Source organism: Dioscorea cayenensis, chromosome 13 (genome assembly GCF_009730915.1).
Source record: "Dioscorea cayenensis subsp. rotundata cultivar TDr96_F1 chromosome 13, TDr96_F1_v2_PseudoChromosome.rev07_lg8_w22 25.fasta, whole genome shotgun sequence".
In the NCBI taxonomy this organism is placed as follows: Eukaryota; Viridiplantae; Streptophyta; class Magnoliopsida; order Dioscoreales; family Dioscoreaceae; genus Dioscorea; species Dioscorea cayenensis.
This window is the reverse complement of record NC_052483.1, coordinates 2,591,048-2,610,825: the sequence shown is the minus strand read 5'-3', so window position 1 is coordinate 2,610,825 and position 19,778 is coordinate 2,591,048. Positions and strand designations below refer to the sequence as shown.

Below are 19,778 nucleotides of genomic sequence, written 5' to 3'. Positions count from 1 at the left end.
ATTTCAAATTTACAATGGTAGATGATTCAACCTTTTATATATATATATATATATATATAATTTAATTTGTTTTTTTTATAAGATTTCCAATTACTTTAATTTTGTTTTTTTTAATAATAATTTTGAAAGCGAGATTTTCGTACGGATTTGTAGGACAACTTGTTTGCTCAAGTGGTATATTAATTGTTCAGACATTCCATCAAACATAATAAAGAAAGGTATGGAATATATGCAGCATATTCCTTCAAATCTTCAATTATTTCCATTTTCAACGTGTTGCTTTGACACAAATAGAAAATTTGGGCCAGCCAACGTTAGGCTTCCCCATAGGTAAGACATTTGGGGGAAGGCGCCACGGAGGATGAGTCTTGCCGTGCATAAGATACTCTGTATGGAAGTGGGTTTGTAGTCCAATTTTTTTTTATATAAACAGGAACGGAGCGGGTTTGTAGTCCAATTTTTTTTTATATAAACAGGGGCGGAGCTAAAGGTGGGCGAAGAGCCGATGGCCCCCTGATTTTTTTTTTAATAATATGTATATAAAATTAACACATGAAGTTATAATATAAAAACCAATATTTTTAGAAAAAATTTTTGTGAAATTTTATTGTTTGGTTCTTTAATATTTTACGAAATTATTTATATAGTTTTTACAAAAGTCTATTGTTTGATGAGTTGATTTTTTTTAAAATATTATAGTTTTAGACAAACATATTTATAAAATTTTATTGTTTAGTTTTTTGACATTTAATAAATTGGTTGTATAGTAACAAATTTTTTTTTTGTAAAATTTATTGTTTGACAACTTGATTTTATAAAAATTAGTATATATATATATATATATATATATATATATATATATGCTATTTGAAAAAAATATAGTTTTAGGAAAATATTTATAAAAATCTAATATTTGCTTCATCCATTTTTTTACTTCTCTTTGAAAAAACTTTTGGCCCCCTGAACAAAATTGTTGCTCCGTCCTTGCATGTGAGGATGTAGGTATAATTCCTTGAGCAGTCCTTCTATTTTTTTAAATTTACCCTTTTAGTCTGTTATTTCGAATTATAATATTTTAGTCTCTCTATAACTTTTAAGTGAGTTATGTCAGTCCCCATAAACCCTAAACTCTAACCCTAAGGAAGACTAATATGGTTCACTTAAAAATAATAGAGGGACTAAAAGATTACAATTTTAAGTAAATGACTAAAAGAATAAATTTGAAAAAATGGAAGTATAATTTAGAAAATTATATGACACTGTCTTATTTGTATATATAAAGAAATAAGCCCCATCGTCCCACATGTATAAAAAAGGACTTTAACAAGTGAAAAATTCAAAATTAATATTAAAAAATATCCAAGGATTCATAATTATTTATCGTTGCTAATATATATTTTTTTTAGCAAAGATACAAGTTACAAGTTACATAGATAGTAAACAGAATAATTTTTTTTTTATATTTATTAATAATATAACATTAGGTTCATATGTAAAGTGTTTGTATTATGCTATGGAAGCGGGTTTGAATTTTAAATTGTATAAAATAAGAGCACAGTATTATAGAGCTTGCATTGTGGTTTTCACATGTGTCTTCCCTTACCATGTTACTTCTCTATATTCATAAAAAATTAAAAAAAATTTATGTAAATTTAGCAAGTGAGTTATGAAAACAAGAAATTCTTTTCTCTTCATCATGAATGATCAAACATTAAAGCAATAAAATCCTGCTAAAGGTATTATTATTCTTAATAATTACGAAACTTTAACATATTCAACTTTCCAATCATAAAAAAATAAAAATGAAAATCCTGTTTGTCCCCCACAACTGCCAAAACAAGACAAAATTGGGTGAGTTGTCTATCAATCACTAGAGTTTGGTTTGAGATAAAATCTAATTCTGTCTTGATTTTTTATTAAAAATTTTATATATGTTTATTTTAAAAAAGACAGAAAAATAAACATAAAGCATTTGGAACATAAGATTTTTTTTTTTATATTACAAACAAATTATAACTCTCAATTATTATAATAAGAGAGAGTTAAACCCTTATTAGTCTGTCTGATGGGAAACAAATGAGGTACCACATAAGATTTTAAATTTTTTTATTATTACGAAATTGTATATATGTTTATAATTTTTAGAAAAAAATCTTTATTAATCTTTACAACTTTTCAAATATCTCCTGCAGTCTCTTGGGATTTTGGCATTTCAATTTTCTAAACAATCCCTTATTTTTCAGTTTACGTATTTTTCAGTCTCTACAACTCATGCCTTCAGTTTATTTTATTTAAAAATATAATTTTTCCTTTCGTACGAAATGTACTTCTCGTTTATTAAGTATATTTTTTATTCAACATTGTGTGCTTACACATAAATATAAATTTTCATTTAATATGTAACAATTTTGTTTAACATTTATTTTTCATATTTAATATCTTAGTTTTTATTTACTATTTTGTGTTTCCGTTTTAATACAATGAAGGATGGGTATTTCAGTCAAAAATATTGAAAAAGTAAGTTGTCAGGTTGATATAAAATAGCTAATGATTTTTTGATTAAGTGAGAAAGTTAAAAGTATAACAATTTTTTTAATTTTTATTAAAAAAGCCATCCAAAAAAAATTCTGCAAAACAGAAAAGGACTAAATCATAAATTTAATCTTAACAAGGACTATGATGCAATTTTCTTCGATTTATATCTAAAGATTCTAAATCTTCGAACCTATCTCCACGTTGTTTCGCCGCAGCTTATGAGCATATGACGAGCTCGCCAAACCGAGCCGAGCCGACCTCAAGATCCAGCCCAAAACAAGAACAAGCGGAGCCGAGTCGAGCCAAGATGAGCCGATATTAATGAGCCGAGCCAGACAGTGACCTTTACATATATATATATATAAAAAGCTCACCATCCTTGTCTTGTCTTGTCACCGCATCGCGCTTTCTATTTCTTTTGTCGCCTTCCCGCCAATTAGCACCTCGCGCCTCTAGGGCTCCGCCGCCATGGCCTCATCGTTGGCGCCGTTCTTGATCGCCGGCCCTTCTCGGGGAGGGATCTCGATTCCCCAGCTTGACTCTCGATTCCCGGTCTCGTTGATGCCTCTTTTTCCCCTCGCGCGATGCGGTGTGCGGCTTGGAAGGCGATCGATTGGGTGTGCTTTGGATGATGCTGTTCGGGAGAGTGTTTCCGCTGGTTATTCCTCATCGGAGAACAAGCAGTTCGTTGCGTGGTTTCGGCAGGCCTGGCCGTACATTAGAGGTCATCGGGGAAGCACATTTGTGGTGGTGATCTCTGGAGAGATCGTGGATAGCCCTCATTTTGATAGCATCCTTCAGGTAGTAGTTACACACACACACACACACACACACAGATATATATATATATATATAATTTTTGGGGGTTGTTTATCTGGATTTTTTATGGTTGTTGTGTTGGAGAAGTTTTGGGAATTGGGTTGAGAATTGAGAGTGTTTTTTTGAAGCAAGGTATGGAATTGAGATGCATAAGCCTTTATATTTGTGATTTTAAAGGCAATTTATTTTATAATTTCTATTGTTAAGAGCATTGAATACATAGAAATTGTGGGCCGTGTATTGACTTGCATTGACTCTTTGGTAAATTCTTTTGGCTTATTTTTAATAACGATAAAAAGGTTGCCTTTTTCGGTTCTGGCTGGTTTTTTCAATACCAGCATGTCTTGAAATTGGGGTGTTAAGAACAGACTTGCATGAGATATTACAGTTAAGATGAGCTTGAATAATTCCTGGAAATTTATGAAAGTTACTGCAAAGGGGTGATGATTTAGGGGCTTGCTTGTTGTCTTTGTCCTGTATATGTTATTTTTCTCTCCCATGAAGCTATGATTTTAGAGGAACAGTTAAAAAAAAAAAAAATCTTGTTTGGACAAAAATTTCAAGAAGACGTTCATCATCAGAATATGGGCTGCTTTGAGGTAGTAAATTACATGATAAATACATAGTAATTGTATAATTGAATTAAAATTTGAATGTTAAAAATTTATTATGCAGCTCATTAATTCCAAAGTGACCTGCGTATGATATGGTACGAGGACCCTCTTAACATTTTCTTAGAGGGAAATCCTCATAGAATTGTTATCTCCTTTTGTTTTAATTATAATTGGACAAGAATTCAAAGAGAAGCTCTTTTCTTAGAAAATATTAGGATGAATGCATAATACTCCCTCCGTTCCATTTTTTATGTCCATCTCAACCGTTTTACAAAGAACAAGAAAAATGGTTAGATTTGGGAATTTCATTCACATTTACCTTGTTTTCCTATTTTACCCATTTCTCACTCTCCGTCCACTAATTCTCTCTCCCCCTTCTCTTTCTATTCAATTTTTGCTTTAGTCTTTTTTATTAATTGCATTCTATTTTCATGCACATTGATTTTTTCTTGGAAGTGAAAAAAAGGCATGAGTTTGTAATACTCCATTAATATATGCACTTGGGACAAAGAAAGTTTCTAGAAATGGATAGATAAATTGCGACAGAGGGAATAAGTTTTAACTTATTAATTGTACACTCAGCCTACGTTGTCATGTGATTAACTAATCTCGATGCCATCCATATACAGTATGATGGTCCTCTTAATATTTTCCAACATAAGCTCCTCTTAGCAATTTTTGTCTATTAGAACCTTTACATTTTCACAATTTTTTGTTTTTTAAAAAATTGAGTTCTTTTTGAGTTCATTTTCTTCTTTGAGAATTAAAAATTGTATGTATGGTAATACACCAATCCCTTGTCTTTTAAGAGCTTGACATGTTATGAGTGCTATTTTTGGTTATTATCATTTATGATTTATACATCTGTATGCAGGACATTTCACTGCTTCATGGCCTTGGTATCAAGTTTATCCTTGTACCAGCGACTCACGTCCTAATTGATAAGCTCCTGAAAGAAAGAGGTCAGTGCAAAGGCCAAGATTCCATCTTAACACCAAAATTATTGCATTATTTCACTCAAACAATTTGTACACTGGGAAAAAGTCTATCTATAATATTCTGAAGATTCGGTCAAGGTCTCGTTGCCCAAGACAATTGTGCCATGATATAGACAAAATGGATTATTCAAAGATGTTCACTGGTTACCTTTTAGTTCTTAAAGTGTTAGTACTTCTACAAATATCTGTTTATTCTTAATTCACCTCTGTGCTCTTATTTTTTAGTAAGTGTTGGTTTTTACAGGAAGCAAGGTCAAGTATGTTGGCCGATATAGAATCACCGATTCTGATGCACTAGAGGCATCTATGGAAGCATCTGGGAGAGCCCGTGTTGCGATGGAGGCAAAGCTTTCTCCTGGACCTTGTATTTTGAATCTTCGCCGTCATGGTGATAATAGTCGTTGGCATGAACTCGGTGTTAGTGTTGAAAGTGGCAACTATCTTTCAGCTAAGGTGACAAATCTTCCATTCTCTTTGAGTGATGCTGGAATGATGTATGTTTAACAAGATTATCAACTCAGGGATAAGTCATTAACATCACCACATTCTGAATCTTAGGCACAGTCCACACATTTTTTCAATTTTAAGAGGTTACTTTGGCCTACATTTATTTTTATCTATTTATTAAAATTGATTAGAAGCTTCCTAAGAGTTATGTCTAACTGGCTTAATGTCTTGCTAACATTTAGTTTGTGGTCTCTCATTTTAATATTTATCATTTAAAATGTTTCTTGTTAATATGGCTGCATAAGCATTTAATTGATGCTTAATCTGCTTATGTGCTGCTTAAATGCTTCTTACTTCTCCATGGCAGAGAAGAGGAGTTGTCAAAGGTATTGATTTTGGAGAAACTGGAGAAGTTAAAAAAATAGCTGTTTCACGAATACGAGAGCAGCTTGATAAAGACTGCATAGTCATAATAAGCAACCTGGGTTATTCAAGCACTGGAGAGGTTTTAAACTGCAAGTATGCTTATTAGCTCTTCCAAATGGATTTATTACTTGGAGTGATCTCCTCAATTCTATAGTGGATCTGTCTTCTTCTCCCTTTGGAGATGTCTTAAAAATTAATTAGCATATTTTAATTTGAACAATCAGGATACTTAGCTTTATGTGATAGCCACCCATATACATTGGTAAGTTCTTATACCAATCGCTTCAAGTATAAATGTTGAGTTTCTAAAGTATTTGATCTATGTTGTTACAAGCTTGATTACTTGACTTTATTTAGAAGTTGCGTGAAGATTTTCATGGCTTAAGGTCAAATCTCCATGTCTTTAGATACATGATTTATGCAGACACCTTTTCATATATGTAGTTTTTACTTCTCGGAAAACTTCGTGTAATTATTTAATTGTTTTCCTGGTCCCATGTGACAAATTTAGAGATTTTTGAGAAAAAGTGTGTTTTCTCTTGGTGGAGAATTGTCATTATATAACAAGAATACAAGCTGATTTTTAGCCCTAGAATACAACTAAATTACATATCTTTAGCCTTTAAAACATCTAATGTATCCTAATCAGGAAAGTAAAATATTTACATACATTTTGCTGGCTTTATTATATGTTGCATAAAATTTGCTAACTTTAAATGGACAACTAATATCTTTAACATCCCTCCTTCAAATTGATGCTGGTAAATCCACTAGCATCAATTTGGCAACAAGGAAATTATGGCGTTAACATGTCATGGATTTGGTGAAGATATCCTTACTCTGTTAAGTGGTGGAGATATGTGGGAGGGTGATAACCTGGTGGTCGTAGGCTTCTTTAATGGAGTGGCAGTCAACTTTGATGTGTTTTTATATGTTTGTACTTTGTGGTAGACAGGGTTGGCAGCAATTTGGATGGCAGTGGTGTTGTCAGCATGTAATGGAGTTGGTTGGATTTGGGAGAAACTAAGTTTTGTGAGAAGATCACACAATTAAATAATCTCAGAACAAGCATCAGACATGGTGCGATACTCTGCCTCAGTGGATGACTTAGAGATGTAGTTTAGTTTTTTGCATTTCCATGAGATAAGAGCATCACCAAAAAACATACACCATATGGTAGTAAATTTCTGGTGTTTGGGCAGCCAACCTAATTTGCATTACTGTTGGCTTGTAGTTTGAGTGAAGGACCAATAGGGAAGAATAGGCCATGATTAGGTGGAGGTGCTTAGGAAATTGCATGAATTTTCTTACTGTATGGACAGCATAAGAGATATCTGGTCGACTGATGGTTAGATAGATAAGACTACCAACCAGTTTCCGATATAAAGTACAATCCTCAAGAAGCTCTCCTTTGTCTCATTGATATTTCATATCAACTTCCATTGGGGTTTCAATAGACTTAGTACCTGTGAGTCATGCTAACTTTGCCAAATCTTGTATATATTTGTGTTGATCCAAGAAGATGCCTTGAGGCCAATGATGTACCTCTAACCCCCTAAGAAGTAAATGAGCTGACCAAGGTCTTTCATGTGGAAAGTAGAATGTAACAATTTCTGAATCTGAGTGATGGCTTGTATATAAGAACCAATGATAACTATCTTGTCCACGTAAACAAAAAGTATTACTATACCCTTAGATGTCCTTTGAAGAAAGAGTCATAGTGGCTCCACGTGTATGAAAAACCAAGAAAAGCGGATCAAAACTTTTAAACCATACTCTTGATGTCTGTTTTAAACCATATAAAAAGCTTTTTAGTTTGCAAACATCATTAGGTGAATAGGTAAAGAAGTGGGCATTCCAAAGGGAAGTTTTATGTAAACTTCTTTCTTGAGATTACCATGTAAGAATGCATTCTTAATGTCTATTTGAAGTAAAGGCCATGATTGAGATATAGTAAGGGCTAATATGGTTCGCACAGTGGTCATCTTAGCTACTGGTGCGAAAGTCTCATCATAATCTATACTGTATTCTTGCTTGTTCCTAAGCACCACTAATCGAGCTTTATAATGCTTAATGATCCATTAGAGCGAAGTTTGATAGAAAATACAAACTTATTGCCTAGAGGTTTCACACGTGCTACAACATCTCAAGTTCGGTTTTCTTCAAGTGCAAGAACTTTTTGTTTCAATTCATTTCCTAATGCTCCATTGCTTGTTTATAAGGTGAGGGAATAGAAATAGAGGACAAGGTGATTGTCAAGGATACATGATTAGGAAAATCATATTTGTCCGGGGGTTGACTAACTTGAGTACTATGTTTACGGGTGGCAGGTGCAGTTGTTGGAACGGGATTAGCAGCAAAGGAATTAGCTTAAAGGGCCTCTGGAGGTGTGGTAGTTTGATTTGACATGACATGGCGTGTCTATGATACACCAAGAGTAGTTTAGGAGATGAGGAATTTGTAGAAGAGTTAGTAAACAAGGGAACAATAGAAAATGAAGGAAAAGTGTGATCTTGGTAAGTTGAAAAAAATACTGATTTTCTAGAAATATCACATTTCTAGAAACCCCAATATGATGCAGATTAAGATCATAACAAAGAAAACCCTTTTGGTGTGTAGAGTATCCTAGAAAAACACAATTGACTAATTGAGCCATGAGTTTTGTGCATTCATGTTAAGGAAGATGTACATAACATATACAACCAAAAGTATGGAGATTAGAATAATTTGGAGTATGACCAAATAACTGAGTGGAAGGAGAGACATGGTTCAACGAGGGAAAGGGTATTCTATTAAGGTGTGTTGCAGTGGAGAGAGCTTCACACCAGAACTTCGAGGGCACAAATGACTCTAATAAAAGGGTATGAACAACATCGAGAAGATGACAGTTCTTTCTTTTAGCCACCCCATTTTGTTGAGGAGTTGAAAGACAAGACCTTTGAGAGATTATGCCATTAGCTTGCAAAAGTTCTTGAAACAAATGAGACATTCACCCCCTATTGTCTGAGTGAAGAATTTTAATCTTCGCAGAAAACTAGGTCTGAATATACGCATGAAAAGCTTGAAAACTGAAAATATTTCATTTTTAGAATGCAAGAAATAAATTCACGTGAAACGACTATAGTCATCAATAAAAGTAATAAAGTATTTGTAATTAGCATGAGAAGTAACTGGTGCCATAACTCACACATCGCTATTTATCAAATCAAACGGATGAACTTCATTTAGTGTATGAGTGGGAAATGGTAAAGTTTTCCTTTTGCCTAGTTTACAATAATTGCAGTCAAATTGAATAACACTATGAGAATGTGACCGTTTATTCCCAAGTAAACTAGATTTTAGCAAATAAAAAAAAAGTTGTTTGGATGTTCGAGACCTTTATGCCATGCTTGGTAATCAATATGAGTAGAATTGCAAGTGACAAAAGGCAATGGGAGACATGAAGAAAAAGGAAATTGGATAGGAACAAGGCGTCTGATTTTAGGCCTCCTCGCAATCATCCTTCTTGATTGTTAATCCTGCACAACACAACCAGACTTAGAAAATTGCCACATTGTAATTGTTATCAACCAATTGACCGATGGAAATAAGATTAGTGGTAAGGCCAGGAGAAACAATGACATCAGGTAGAGAGGAGGAATATCACCAGTGGCTGTGATAGGTAAATGGCTTCCATTAGTGGTATGAATCTTAAGATTTCCAGAATGTTTGTAGTATTGGTAAGAAAACGAGCATTATTTGTCACATGAAATATAAGCTCCAAAATCGAAGTACCAAGTAGGTGATGTAGGAAAAATTTATCCAACAGTCCTAAAGTGGAGAATAAGGAATGATCATTTGTTGAGTCATTTCAGGGGTCACATGTTGAATAGAAGTGGGAGCATTTCATGTTGTTGCTGCATTCACAGAACCACTAGTACTTGAAGGCATAACTGAAGTTGTATATGCTATCTCAGATTTCTTAGGAGGTCAAATAGGACATTCCTTGATAATATGGCCATTTTTTTTGCAGTATTTGTGGAATTTTTTGGAACAATTTGAAACGTAATGCCCAAATTCTCTGCAACAAAAACACTGAACGGAGCCAATATTCTTACCTCTCGGTTGATCGTGCGCTGCATAAGACTCAGGGAAAAAGCAAATCTTTGTTCTTTCAGGGTGTTTTGAGTGAGAAGGCACTGCTCTTCCCGAAACAAATAGTTGAGACATGCTTCTAAAGAAGGGACAAGGCCTTGATTCATAAGGTTAGATGTGATATGGTAGCATAAAAATTATTTTAGTATATTCAGCCCAAAGATTCATGCAAGAGTAAAATTTAGAGGTGGAGAGACTATCCTGTTGAAGAGTCGCTAAGCCATGCTCCAGTTGAAATCGATGAGCAGTGGTATGCTGACTGTAGAGTTTCTTAACATGAGTCCACATTTCGGCTCAAGTCTTGAAAGGCCGAAGATTCAAGACAATGTTGGATTTAACAAATCCTAGAATCCATGGCATGATTTGAGCATCCTTGACCTACTACTTGGCATGCTTAATCTTGTCTTTGTTTTTGTCTGGAACAGGAGTGCTGCCATCAACATAGCTCCATAAGTCCTTCCTTTTGACAAAAATTTGGAAGTGGAATGCCCAACATGAGTAGTTTTTGCCATTAAAGCGAACCAAGAAAGCATCATACTTGTCTGAAGACATGAGGTTGAGAGAACTTGATCAAGAGCAAATTGGAACAAGGGACTGAACTAGGATGAAATGGATAATTGGACAGGACAGATCATAATTGTAGCTTTGATACCATGACAAACTTAGAGATTTTTGAGGAAAAAAGTGTTTTCTTGTGGTGGAGAATTGTCATTACATAACAAGAATACAAGCTAATTTTAGCCCTAGGATATAGCTAAATTACAGATTTTTAGCCTTTAAAACAGCTAATATATCTTAATCAGGAAAGTAAAATATTTACATATATTCTGCTGGCTTTATATGCTGCATAAAATTTGCTAACTTTGAATGGACAACTAATCCCTTTGACACTATGGACAACTTATTCATCAAAATGGCATGGGGCTGCCTAGTCAACACAAGTCAGGTGCTGATAAAACTAAATGGCTTTTGAAAGGCCATTTATCTTTAAACAAGAAATCGTTTAACCTCAGAGAACTTACTCTAATGCTTAATGGCCTTTGAAAGACCTTTTAGTTTCAGATGTCTAGAGTTTAAAGTCAAACATCCTCTCAAATACTATGTAGCTTTAAACGGAATAGAGGTTGCTGCTTTAGAGCTAAGTGGCTTTTTGAAGACTATTTAGCTTTAGATTAACCTGCACTGTTTGAAATCAAATGGTTTTTGAAAGACCTCACAGATTTTTTAGAACTTGACTGTGTCTTTATGGAGCAGCTCTTGGGTCATTTTGGCAAATAACTCGATTCCCTCAAAACTAAGTAAATAATCAAATTTTCCTTTAAAAAACCCTGTTCATATACAGATTTATTATTTATTGAGCTCCAACAATTTTTACATCATGGATTTGCTTAAGATTTTGGATTTTTTTTTTGGCTCATAGAAATTACCAAGGAATTTATTTAGTGACCCTTTAGCATACACACAAGAAAGATGTGCAAGATTTGGCGCGAACTTGACTGTAATGTGCAGAATTATATTGCTTAAGTGATAGTTAAGCCAAAGAGATAATATTGGATCGGGAGGTGCATGTGCTTAAGGACACCCACCCATGAAAGTATGGTTAACCTTTTTGAGTGAGATTTCAATGGAGAGTCCATTGATGGTGGATGAAAAGGAAAAGAAACAAGATATTGCTCACTTGTATGATACTGATATTAACAGCCATAATATTTAGGTTTTGTTGTGGTTGCAACTTGTATGTGTAGGTTATGATTGAACTAGAACTGGAAGTGTAATTTTCATAGACAAAGATATTTAATAATTTATTACAGTTGAGAAGTTGACTGTTGGAAGCCTTTGTCAAGATTTCCAATGTATAAACTCAAGAGGAACTTGTCCCTTGAAAAGAGAACAATTTAAGATGAAACTGCAACAGCTCTAATATTTTTTGAAATTTGAAAGACTTCCCTAACAACATAGGGCTACCCTTCTTTTACAGGAAAGGAGCTGCATGCAAATATCTTATAATTTGCTATAATAAAGGATGCAAATCTCCTATGATTATGCTACAATGGAGCGTGCAAATCTTCTACAGTTAGGCTACAATACCAACCATGATATCCTCCTACAATCCGAATATTCATCCCACCTAATATTTCCAGTTGGTTATCCTAATATTCACTTGCCATCTTACATTTGGGAGAAGACAATGTTGGTGATACAAAAAATTGAATATGATAATAAATGGAGGTAAATGTAATGATTATCATTTGATACGACTGTCTAGAGTGCTAGATTGTTAGATGCGAACCAATTAGGCCCAAGATTAAACCCAAAATCTTAAATTGATAGGATGGGAGACCTAGGCTTATATATATATATATATATTTAAATCTGTATTTTCTAAATTCATCGCTGTGGACTGTTAGTTACTCTAATTTGTGCCCCTGCGCTAGTCTATTTTAACGAGCCACGTTGCAAGCAAACCAAACAAATCAAGATATCATGTTAGATGCGAACCAAACATGGTGTTTGGGTCCAATTCAACCCAATAACTTTAGTTGGTAGAATGAACTACTCCTGCTTATATATCCAAATTCATATTTTCCAAATTAGCTGATGTGGGATTATTAGTTACTCTAATACAAGGATTTAATATACACAATATGCACTTCAACATGAGGGCTCAGCAGGAAAGTTGCTAATAGAATAATGATAAAAATACAATTCTAATACACAAAATTTGATTAAGCCAAATCCTTGTTTCAGAAATGAATTTCTGAATGTGTACACATGCAGTGTTGTGCACAGTTCCACTCAGGCTGGGCCATCGTAGCTCATCTTTGACTCTATGAGCATATTTATATGAAGTGCAGCACGACGGTCATGTGGTTGTTTGTCTACTGTTGTTCATGTATGGTGCAAGGACTTTTCTTTCACATTTAAGTTAACTTTCATAGCTAGGACACAAGCCCAACATGTTGGGCATAAACATAAGGCATCTGAAGAGTTAATCAATTTTTAATGCTTTTCCATTTCCTAGATTGTTCAAAATTTCAACACTTGTCTTCTGAACTTCTTTATATTGGTGAATTGCAGTACATATGAAGTTGCTACTGCCTGTGCCTTAGCTGTCAAGGCAGATAAACTTATCTGCATTGTGGATGGTCAGATTTTAGATGAACAAGGACGTCATATTCGTTTCATGACTCTTGAAGATGCAGATTTGTTGATCAGAAACCGAGCTAAACAGAGTGAAATAGCTGCAAATTATGTAAAAGCTGTTTATGAAGAAGATTTCAGTTATTCGGATCATCCAGATGCAAATGGAACTAGTGAACCTCCTTGGAATGGGAAAAGTTTCAGTAAGAAGGTGTACATTACATTTCAGAATGGTGTTGGTTTCGACAATGGAAATGGTCTATGGGCAAGTGAACAGGGATTTGCTATCGGAGGTGAAGAAAGGTTGAGTAGATTAAATGGCTACCTTTCAGAATTAGCTGCTGCGGCATTTGTTTGCAGAGTATGTAGCACTGTAGTTTCTTATTTCTGATTACCTCATTGTTTTGCAGCACTTTCATGATAATTCATCTTTGATTATTTTCCAGCTGCATCCTTAACTGTTCATGTGTGTGTTTTATTTTATTACGTATGAAGTTGTTGTGAGATTCTATATTAATTTAACAAAGAATATACATTTTATAACTTAAAAGGACTGATCTATTGCTGATCTCTTGTGATCAGACTTCTGATCCTATGTGATGATTTTCTGTATTCTTTTCTCTCTTAGAGTAATTTTATTGCGTTAGCATGTTTTCCAGCTGAATTTTTGAATTTTTAGATATTAGTTAAAGATATCATTTTGTGAGTTGATGTTTCAAAAATTGGAAAGGCATGAAATTTGGAGGGACTAACCTTGTCATGAGAACAAGCAACTCTGTATTGAATCTTGGTTCATATTATTTATGTGGGCATTTTTATGATATTTTGTTGTATTCTCAATATAACAAATTTCATGACAAATTTAGATCTTACTAGGAACGACTTGTCTTAGCAAATAGCCGGGATTTGGCAATTCATTTTAACTTTATTTTGTGCAGATGAATTTAGTAATATGAAAAGTTCTTCATAAATGATTGGAAGAACAATCTTCAATCTGTAGCTCAGTTTCTAATTTGTAGATCTTTACATTGGCTTTCTGGCATTGAATTTTTTTTCCTGGGCAGGGTGGAGTTCAAAGAGTCCATCTACTGGATGGCACCCAATGTGGGGCTTTGCTTCTTGAATTATTTACAAGAGATGGAGTTGGGACAATGGTTGCTAGGTAATAAATCTCCTTTTCTGATTAAGATATATATATATATATATATTCCATTTATCAATTCATGTTTGTTCAGTTCACTTAAGGGTTAAGGTAGCTCTAAGGCAGAGGAGCCCTTTCAGGTAAGAGATTACAAATTTGAGACCTCTCTTTGTGAGCTCAAGATATAAGTTACTAGTTTTGGTCCTTTCCTGTTGGGGTTTATTAAAGAGAAGTTCAAAACTCACATTTTGTTTATTTGTATTTATGCATAGTAATTTGCTTTGGACATGACTTCTGCTGATCATATCCTAATAATTTCCTTTCAGTAGTTATAGCTTATGTCAAGTTATTAAAAACTTGAGCAATGAATGCTAAATCTGTTTCCTCCCCAGTTAGTGAGTTTCTTGGAAAAACTACTCAGGAGTAGGTTCCAAGTACTAAGAACTCATAAGTTACGATTGTATTGTTTTATAATTCATTTCAGTGATGTTTATGAGGGAACTCGGATGGCTACAGTGACAGATCTTTCTGGTATAAGACAGGTTATTCAACCGTTAGAGGCTTATGGTACATTGGTTCAAAGGACTGATGAAGAGGTCTGCACCACTACATTTTCTTTTCTCAAATTTGCTTCTGTTTCCATGTACCTGTTTTCATCTCCTAGACAAATGCTTAGCGTTTATTATATTAACTTCCTTGTGTCTCTAACTTAGCATGGGGAAGTAACTACTTGATTTTAAAATGCTATTGTGGTTTCAGCTTCTTCAAACATTAGATTCTTTCATAGTTGTGGAAAGAGATGGTTCCATCATTGCCTGTGCAGCTCTCTTTCCTTACTTAAAGGAGAAGTGTGGTGAAATTGCTGCTATTGCTGTATCTCCTGAATGCCGTGGGAATGGGCAAGGAGACAAATTACTTGGTATGCTAATTAACATGATAGTGGTCAGCAAACTTTTTATCGCTATTGCAATGATGATCCTAATGATGACTTTAAGCTAACACATACATAGCTTTAATCCTGTCATTGCTGCATTGACACAATTCCTCATGCAGTGTTTGATTTTATGGCCTTAAATTTATCCAGATCAAACATGGTATTGTGTGAACTCAAATTTATCTATGCATATGCATGTACCATTTTATACAGTTTCTTCGACCATTCACTCCAGTAAATGCGGCCTTTTATATGATGATTTTATTCGCACCTTCAACATTTGAACCTTCCCTGTCTCAATGACTTGGGAAGGGCCTATGATCTGTGCTGAATACACCACATCAATTGGTACTCAGTTTACTTGATACTAGTGCAAGGTTCAACATCAAGAACATATACAGGTTAGTTTCAGGTTTATCCTAACTTGAAAATGCCGTAGACAATTTGTGGCCTTTGAATGATATCACTAAAACAATGTAACTATTCTGAATGATGTGCCAGATAAAGACCTGACAGTTAAATAATGTTTTACTTTCTGTACTGATGTAGGCAGTACCTTGAGATTCCTCTGATGTACTGGTATAGGCAGTACCTTGAGATGGACCATTATTTTACTGGCATTGCTGCAAATAGGTATGGAAGAGGCTGTGGTCTAGGAATGCCAGACAATTGGATTAACATATTCCTGTATTATAATTAGAGTGATCAATGCAGTGATGAAGTTTAGTATTCATCACCATAAACATATTGTTATAGCTTCTACATTGAGTTTGTAAAAATGTATTCATACTTCAGAACTATTTCCATCACTTGAACTTATGAAAAATTATTACTATTATGCACTGAATTTTTTGCATTTAGTTCTCTTTTTGTGTAAACATTGATATATATTTGGTGTTGTTTCCGTCAGTTTGCCCTTGTTTAGAATTTGCACTTGCGATTCTTTTTTCTTTAATCATTTTTTAGAAATGGGAATAAACCACAGTACAGTTTCACTAAGATAGATGTTTCCTTTTATGCACGTAAATCCAATTATTATGTGCCAGATTATATGGAGAAGAAGGCATCATCCCTTGGCTTGGAGAAACTTTTCTTGCTTACAACTCGAACTGCAGATTGGTATGCTGCTTGATCTTGAAGTTTTAAGTGATGAGACTAGTTTTTCTACAAGTTCTAGATTCAGTTTATTTGTCAATTCATACAATTTGTTTCTACCATAATCCTCAGTTACTTTTATATTTCTCTTGAACTGTGCTATTATTTACTAGTCAAAATTTCATGCCTTCTTTCCTTCACCCTTTTAACAGGGATTTGGTAATGTCAGTGATGCATGTCTCAAAAAATTATTGATTTATTACTAGATATTGGTAAAATTCATTGCCTTTCAGGGAAGACTGAAGGATAATGAAGGAACACACAACAGTTATCTGTTTAAGGAAATATCCTATATATCATGAAATTGTTTTGTAATACTTGTTTTCTTTTGAGCATGTCCAAATGTTTTTAGCCAGTTGGCAGATGATACATTGAAGAATCTCTGCCATTCCATTTCAATTTATGTTTTATTAGAAGTTGGCGGTAACTTATATTTATTACAATTGTATAATTCCTTCTCTCTTTGCTACACGCTCTACTGCCTGAGCATGCAAATATTTTGACCATATTATTATTCCTATTTTCCTCATTGATCAAATGTGAAACAACAAAATATTGTGACAGGTTTGTGAGGCGGGGATTTAGAGAATGTTCGATTGAGCACATCCCGAAGGAGAGAAGAGAAAGAATAAACTTTTCTCGTGGATCAAAATATTATGTGAAGGAGCTGCAGCCAGAACTGGGCGGAATCACAGTCGACGTCTTTGGGCATAGAAAATAGGTATTAATTTATTTATATATTTTTTCAGTAATCCTCTTTTAAACTATCTTTATGTGTTGTTTGTGTTTTACCAAATGAAACATGCATAACATACGCAATATTTAGCACTTACGTTTTGCTAGCACATTTGTTGCTAGATAATGCAAAGTGTGGAATAAAATGTATTCTACTATCTAGTTTTGTTTCTCCTCTTCAAGTACTTGTGATAATTTTCATGAACATTTTTTTTCCTACCTGTTTTGTGTCAGAATTCTTGATGAACATTATTCTTTCCTTCAATTTTTGTTTTTAACCCAAATTGCTTTTTAATCATGTAACACAAACGCCTTTTAATTTTCCTTGCCTTCTCTGTATAGTTATTTTTTTTGGTTCATCTAGTATTAGACAGCCCTGCATGTCAAAAATTTGGCATCGCTTTGTTTAGTTTTGGGTTTTGTCATGACCTCAAATGATTCAAGATTTCTGGTACAACTGTTTGTTCTTTTAACAGCGGACAAACCATTTAGGACGGGTTGGGATATAATGGTCTTTTCCATCTGATAGAATATTTGGTTTGAAGATAATATTACATAGCCTATAGGAAGTTACCTTGAGTGGTAGATGGGTGGTGCAAGATCGAATCTTTTGTGTTGTAATATTATATTGTACAAAATAATACATACATATTGTAGAAAAACTATATCAAATATTGTTCGTCCAATGTTTATTGGGTCCTTTGTGAGTGGAGTTATATTCTCCACTCTAGAGTTGTAAGGCAGGGGAGATTTATTAATATTTATTAATATGGGGTTATGATCTTTGATATATTATATTGGACGCATGTGGCCGACCTTAATTACCGTGCATGTTAATTCGCCCCATATGATAAATCTCTAGGGAGTCATTAAGCCAGTGTAAATGGTGCAATATTGTATCTGTTTGTTCTTTTAACATCTCTTTGTGAGGAGGCGTTTGTTGCCATTTGAAAAAAAGAAAAAGTTTTAAAAATAAACACCATGTTTATACTAATTTAATTTAGACATTGTTTTTCTTTTTATTTATTTATTTATTTATTTATTTTATTATTTGATGCAGGTTAAGTGTTCAAGCACCTCGAAGCTATTATGTGTTGATCCTTTCACATAGAAAGGACCCTATCCCTCTGGAGTGCGGATGACCCAATCTTGTTAAATTTTCTTTTCTCGAAGCCATTTAGTGGGTCTTCACTTGTATGTATTTTACTTAATAGTGTTTTAAATAATTCTATTTAATAAAAATCATATATTAAAAAAAATGTTTTTATTTTATATTTGGATGGTTTGGTGGTTCTATTTTTTTTTATTTTTTTTTGATAAAAGTGGATAAAATTGGTGGTTCTATTTAGCAAAGTATTTTGCTAGTGTACCCCTTTTTTTGGTGGAACCTGCAGTCCACTGTACCCTTTTTTTGGAAGAGTCGTAACCCTAGCAAAATCACTCTCTGCTGGCTAGCTGGAGAAGACAAGATCCTCACTCTCTCTAGCTTATTCAAGAAAGGTTGTAATTTTCAAAATTTCACTGACACCTGTGTCCTCTGTCACAACGGTTCCGAGAACATTTAACATCTTTTCATCGATTGCGAATTCTCCAAAAGCATCTAGGCATTCTTTACTCAATCCTTAGATTCATCTTCTCTCCCACAAATCATCTCGCTCTTGTGGACCTCCTGGATTCTGTCCCTTGCACCTCGACTCCGACCACTCTGGGACTTCATTTTCCGTGCAATTTTATGGAATATTTGGCTTGAAAGGAACTCTCGTATCTTTCAACAGACTGCTTTACCACATTTAAACATAATAATTTTTAAAATTGCTAATATGCTTCTTTCATGGTTCCCAACAGCAGCGGATAGACATCAACAAACACTCAATGAAGCATCACAGAAAATCAAGCGCTCCCTTGACTTTCTCAGCGCAAGAGCATCAAATTCTCCTGGCGAACTCGATCACGACACCCCATAGGAGTTGTCACACCACCAGATCTTCTGGTCAGGCCTGAGATGCCAGACAGTGTTTTCAGCCTGAACAGACTTTTACCTCATTTTATTTTTCTTTCTCTATTTTATTGTACTTTTCTTCTTCACTTCTGATGTAAATTAAAGGGGTAATTCAAGTAGCAGATGTTTATATCACTTGAAGTTTAAGCCAGTAATTTTGAGATCAAATTTTTATTTAACAAAAAATCATTGGTAATAAAGTTCTACTCTTTTATGAGACATTTATTCTATATTGATATATATATATATATGTGTGTGTGTGTGTTTTGTTATGTATGTCTTTTCTCACATCAAAGAATAACTATTGAAATAATATAAATTATTAATTTCTATTTTGAGAATCAATCTCTATCTTATGAAAATTTTGGGATAAGAATAATTTTGAATTCCCATAAATATAGATGGATCAATTCCGGTTGGATAATCATGATCACGAGTGGAATTACGGGTCACCCATGGACTGTATTTGACATGCATTATAATTTCTTTTTAGTGAGAAACCGTTTTTCTGACCTAATAATTATAAACAAATATATTGAAAAAGAAAATTTCTGATTTTTTTTATAGAGGTGAAAAATATTGAACATATAGATACAAAATATACCAACTACATCCATCAGCTACAGTGATTTAACGATTCTCTAAGAATTTATCAGGTGGGACGGATTAACATATAGAGTAATTTAGATATGTCATATAT

The 19,778-nt window shown here is 33.9% G+C and overlaps 1 protein-coding gene across 1 annotated transcript; it reads left to right on the top strand.

The window, feature by feature from the left end:
- The first annotated feature begins 2,720 nt into the window (after nucleotides 1-2,720).
- LOC120274826 (probable amino-acid acetyltransferase NAGS1, chloroplastic) lies at nucleotides 2,721-18,351 on the top strand. Its single transcript, XM_039281359.1, has 11 exons — nucleotides 2,721-3,336; nucleotides 4,843-4,930; nucleotides 5,211-5,419; nucleotides 5,781-5,932; nucleotides 13,052-13,475; nucleotides 14,179-14,276; nucleotides 14,740-14,851; nucleotides 15,015-15,174; nucleotides 16,236-16,308; nucleotides 16,909-17,065; nucleotides 18,140-18,351. The coding sequence occupies exons 1-10, from the start codon at nucleotides 3,004-3,006 to the stop codon at nucleotides 17,063-17,065; spliced, it is 1,806 nt and encodes a 601-aa protein (XP_039137293.1). The 5' UTR covers nucleotides 2,721-3,003; the 3' UTR covers nucleotides 18,140-18,351.
- The last annotated feature ends 1,427 nt before the right edge of the window (nucleotides 18,352-19,778 follow it).

Coding starts and splice junctions, on each gene's coding strand:
- LOC120274826 (XM_039281359.1), top strand. CDS start 3,004: ATGGCCTCATCGTTGGCGCCGTTCTTGATCGCCGGCCCTTCTCGGGGA. Junction 5,420..5,780: donor GCAACTATCTTTCAGCTAAG/GTGACAAATCTT, acceptor TCTCCATGGCAG/AGAAGAGGAGTTGTCAAAGG. Junction 14,852..15,014: donor TTCAAAGGACTGATGAAGAG/GTCTGCACCACT, acceptor TTGTGGTTTCAG/CTTCTTCAAACATTAGATTC.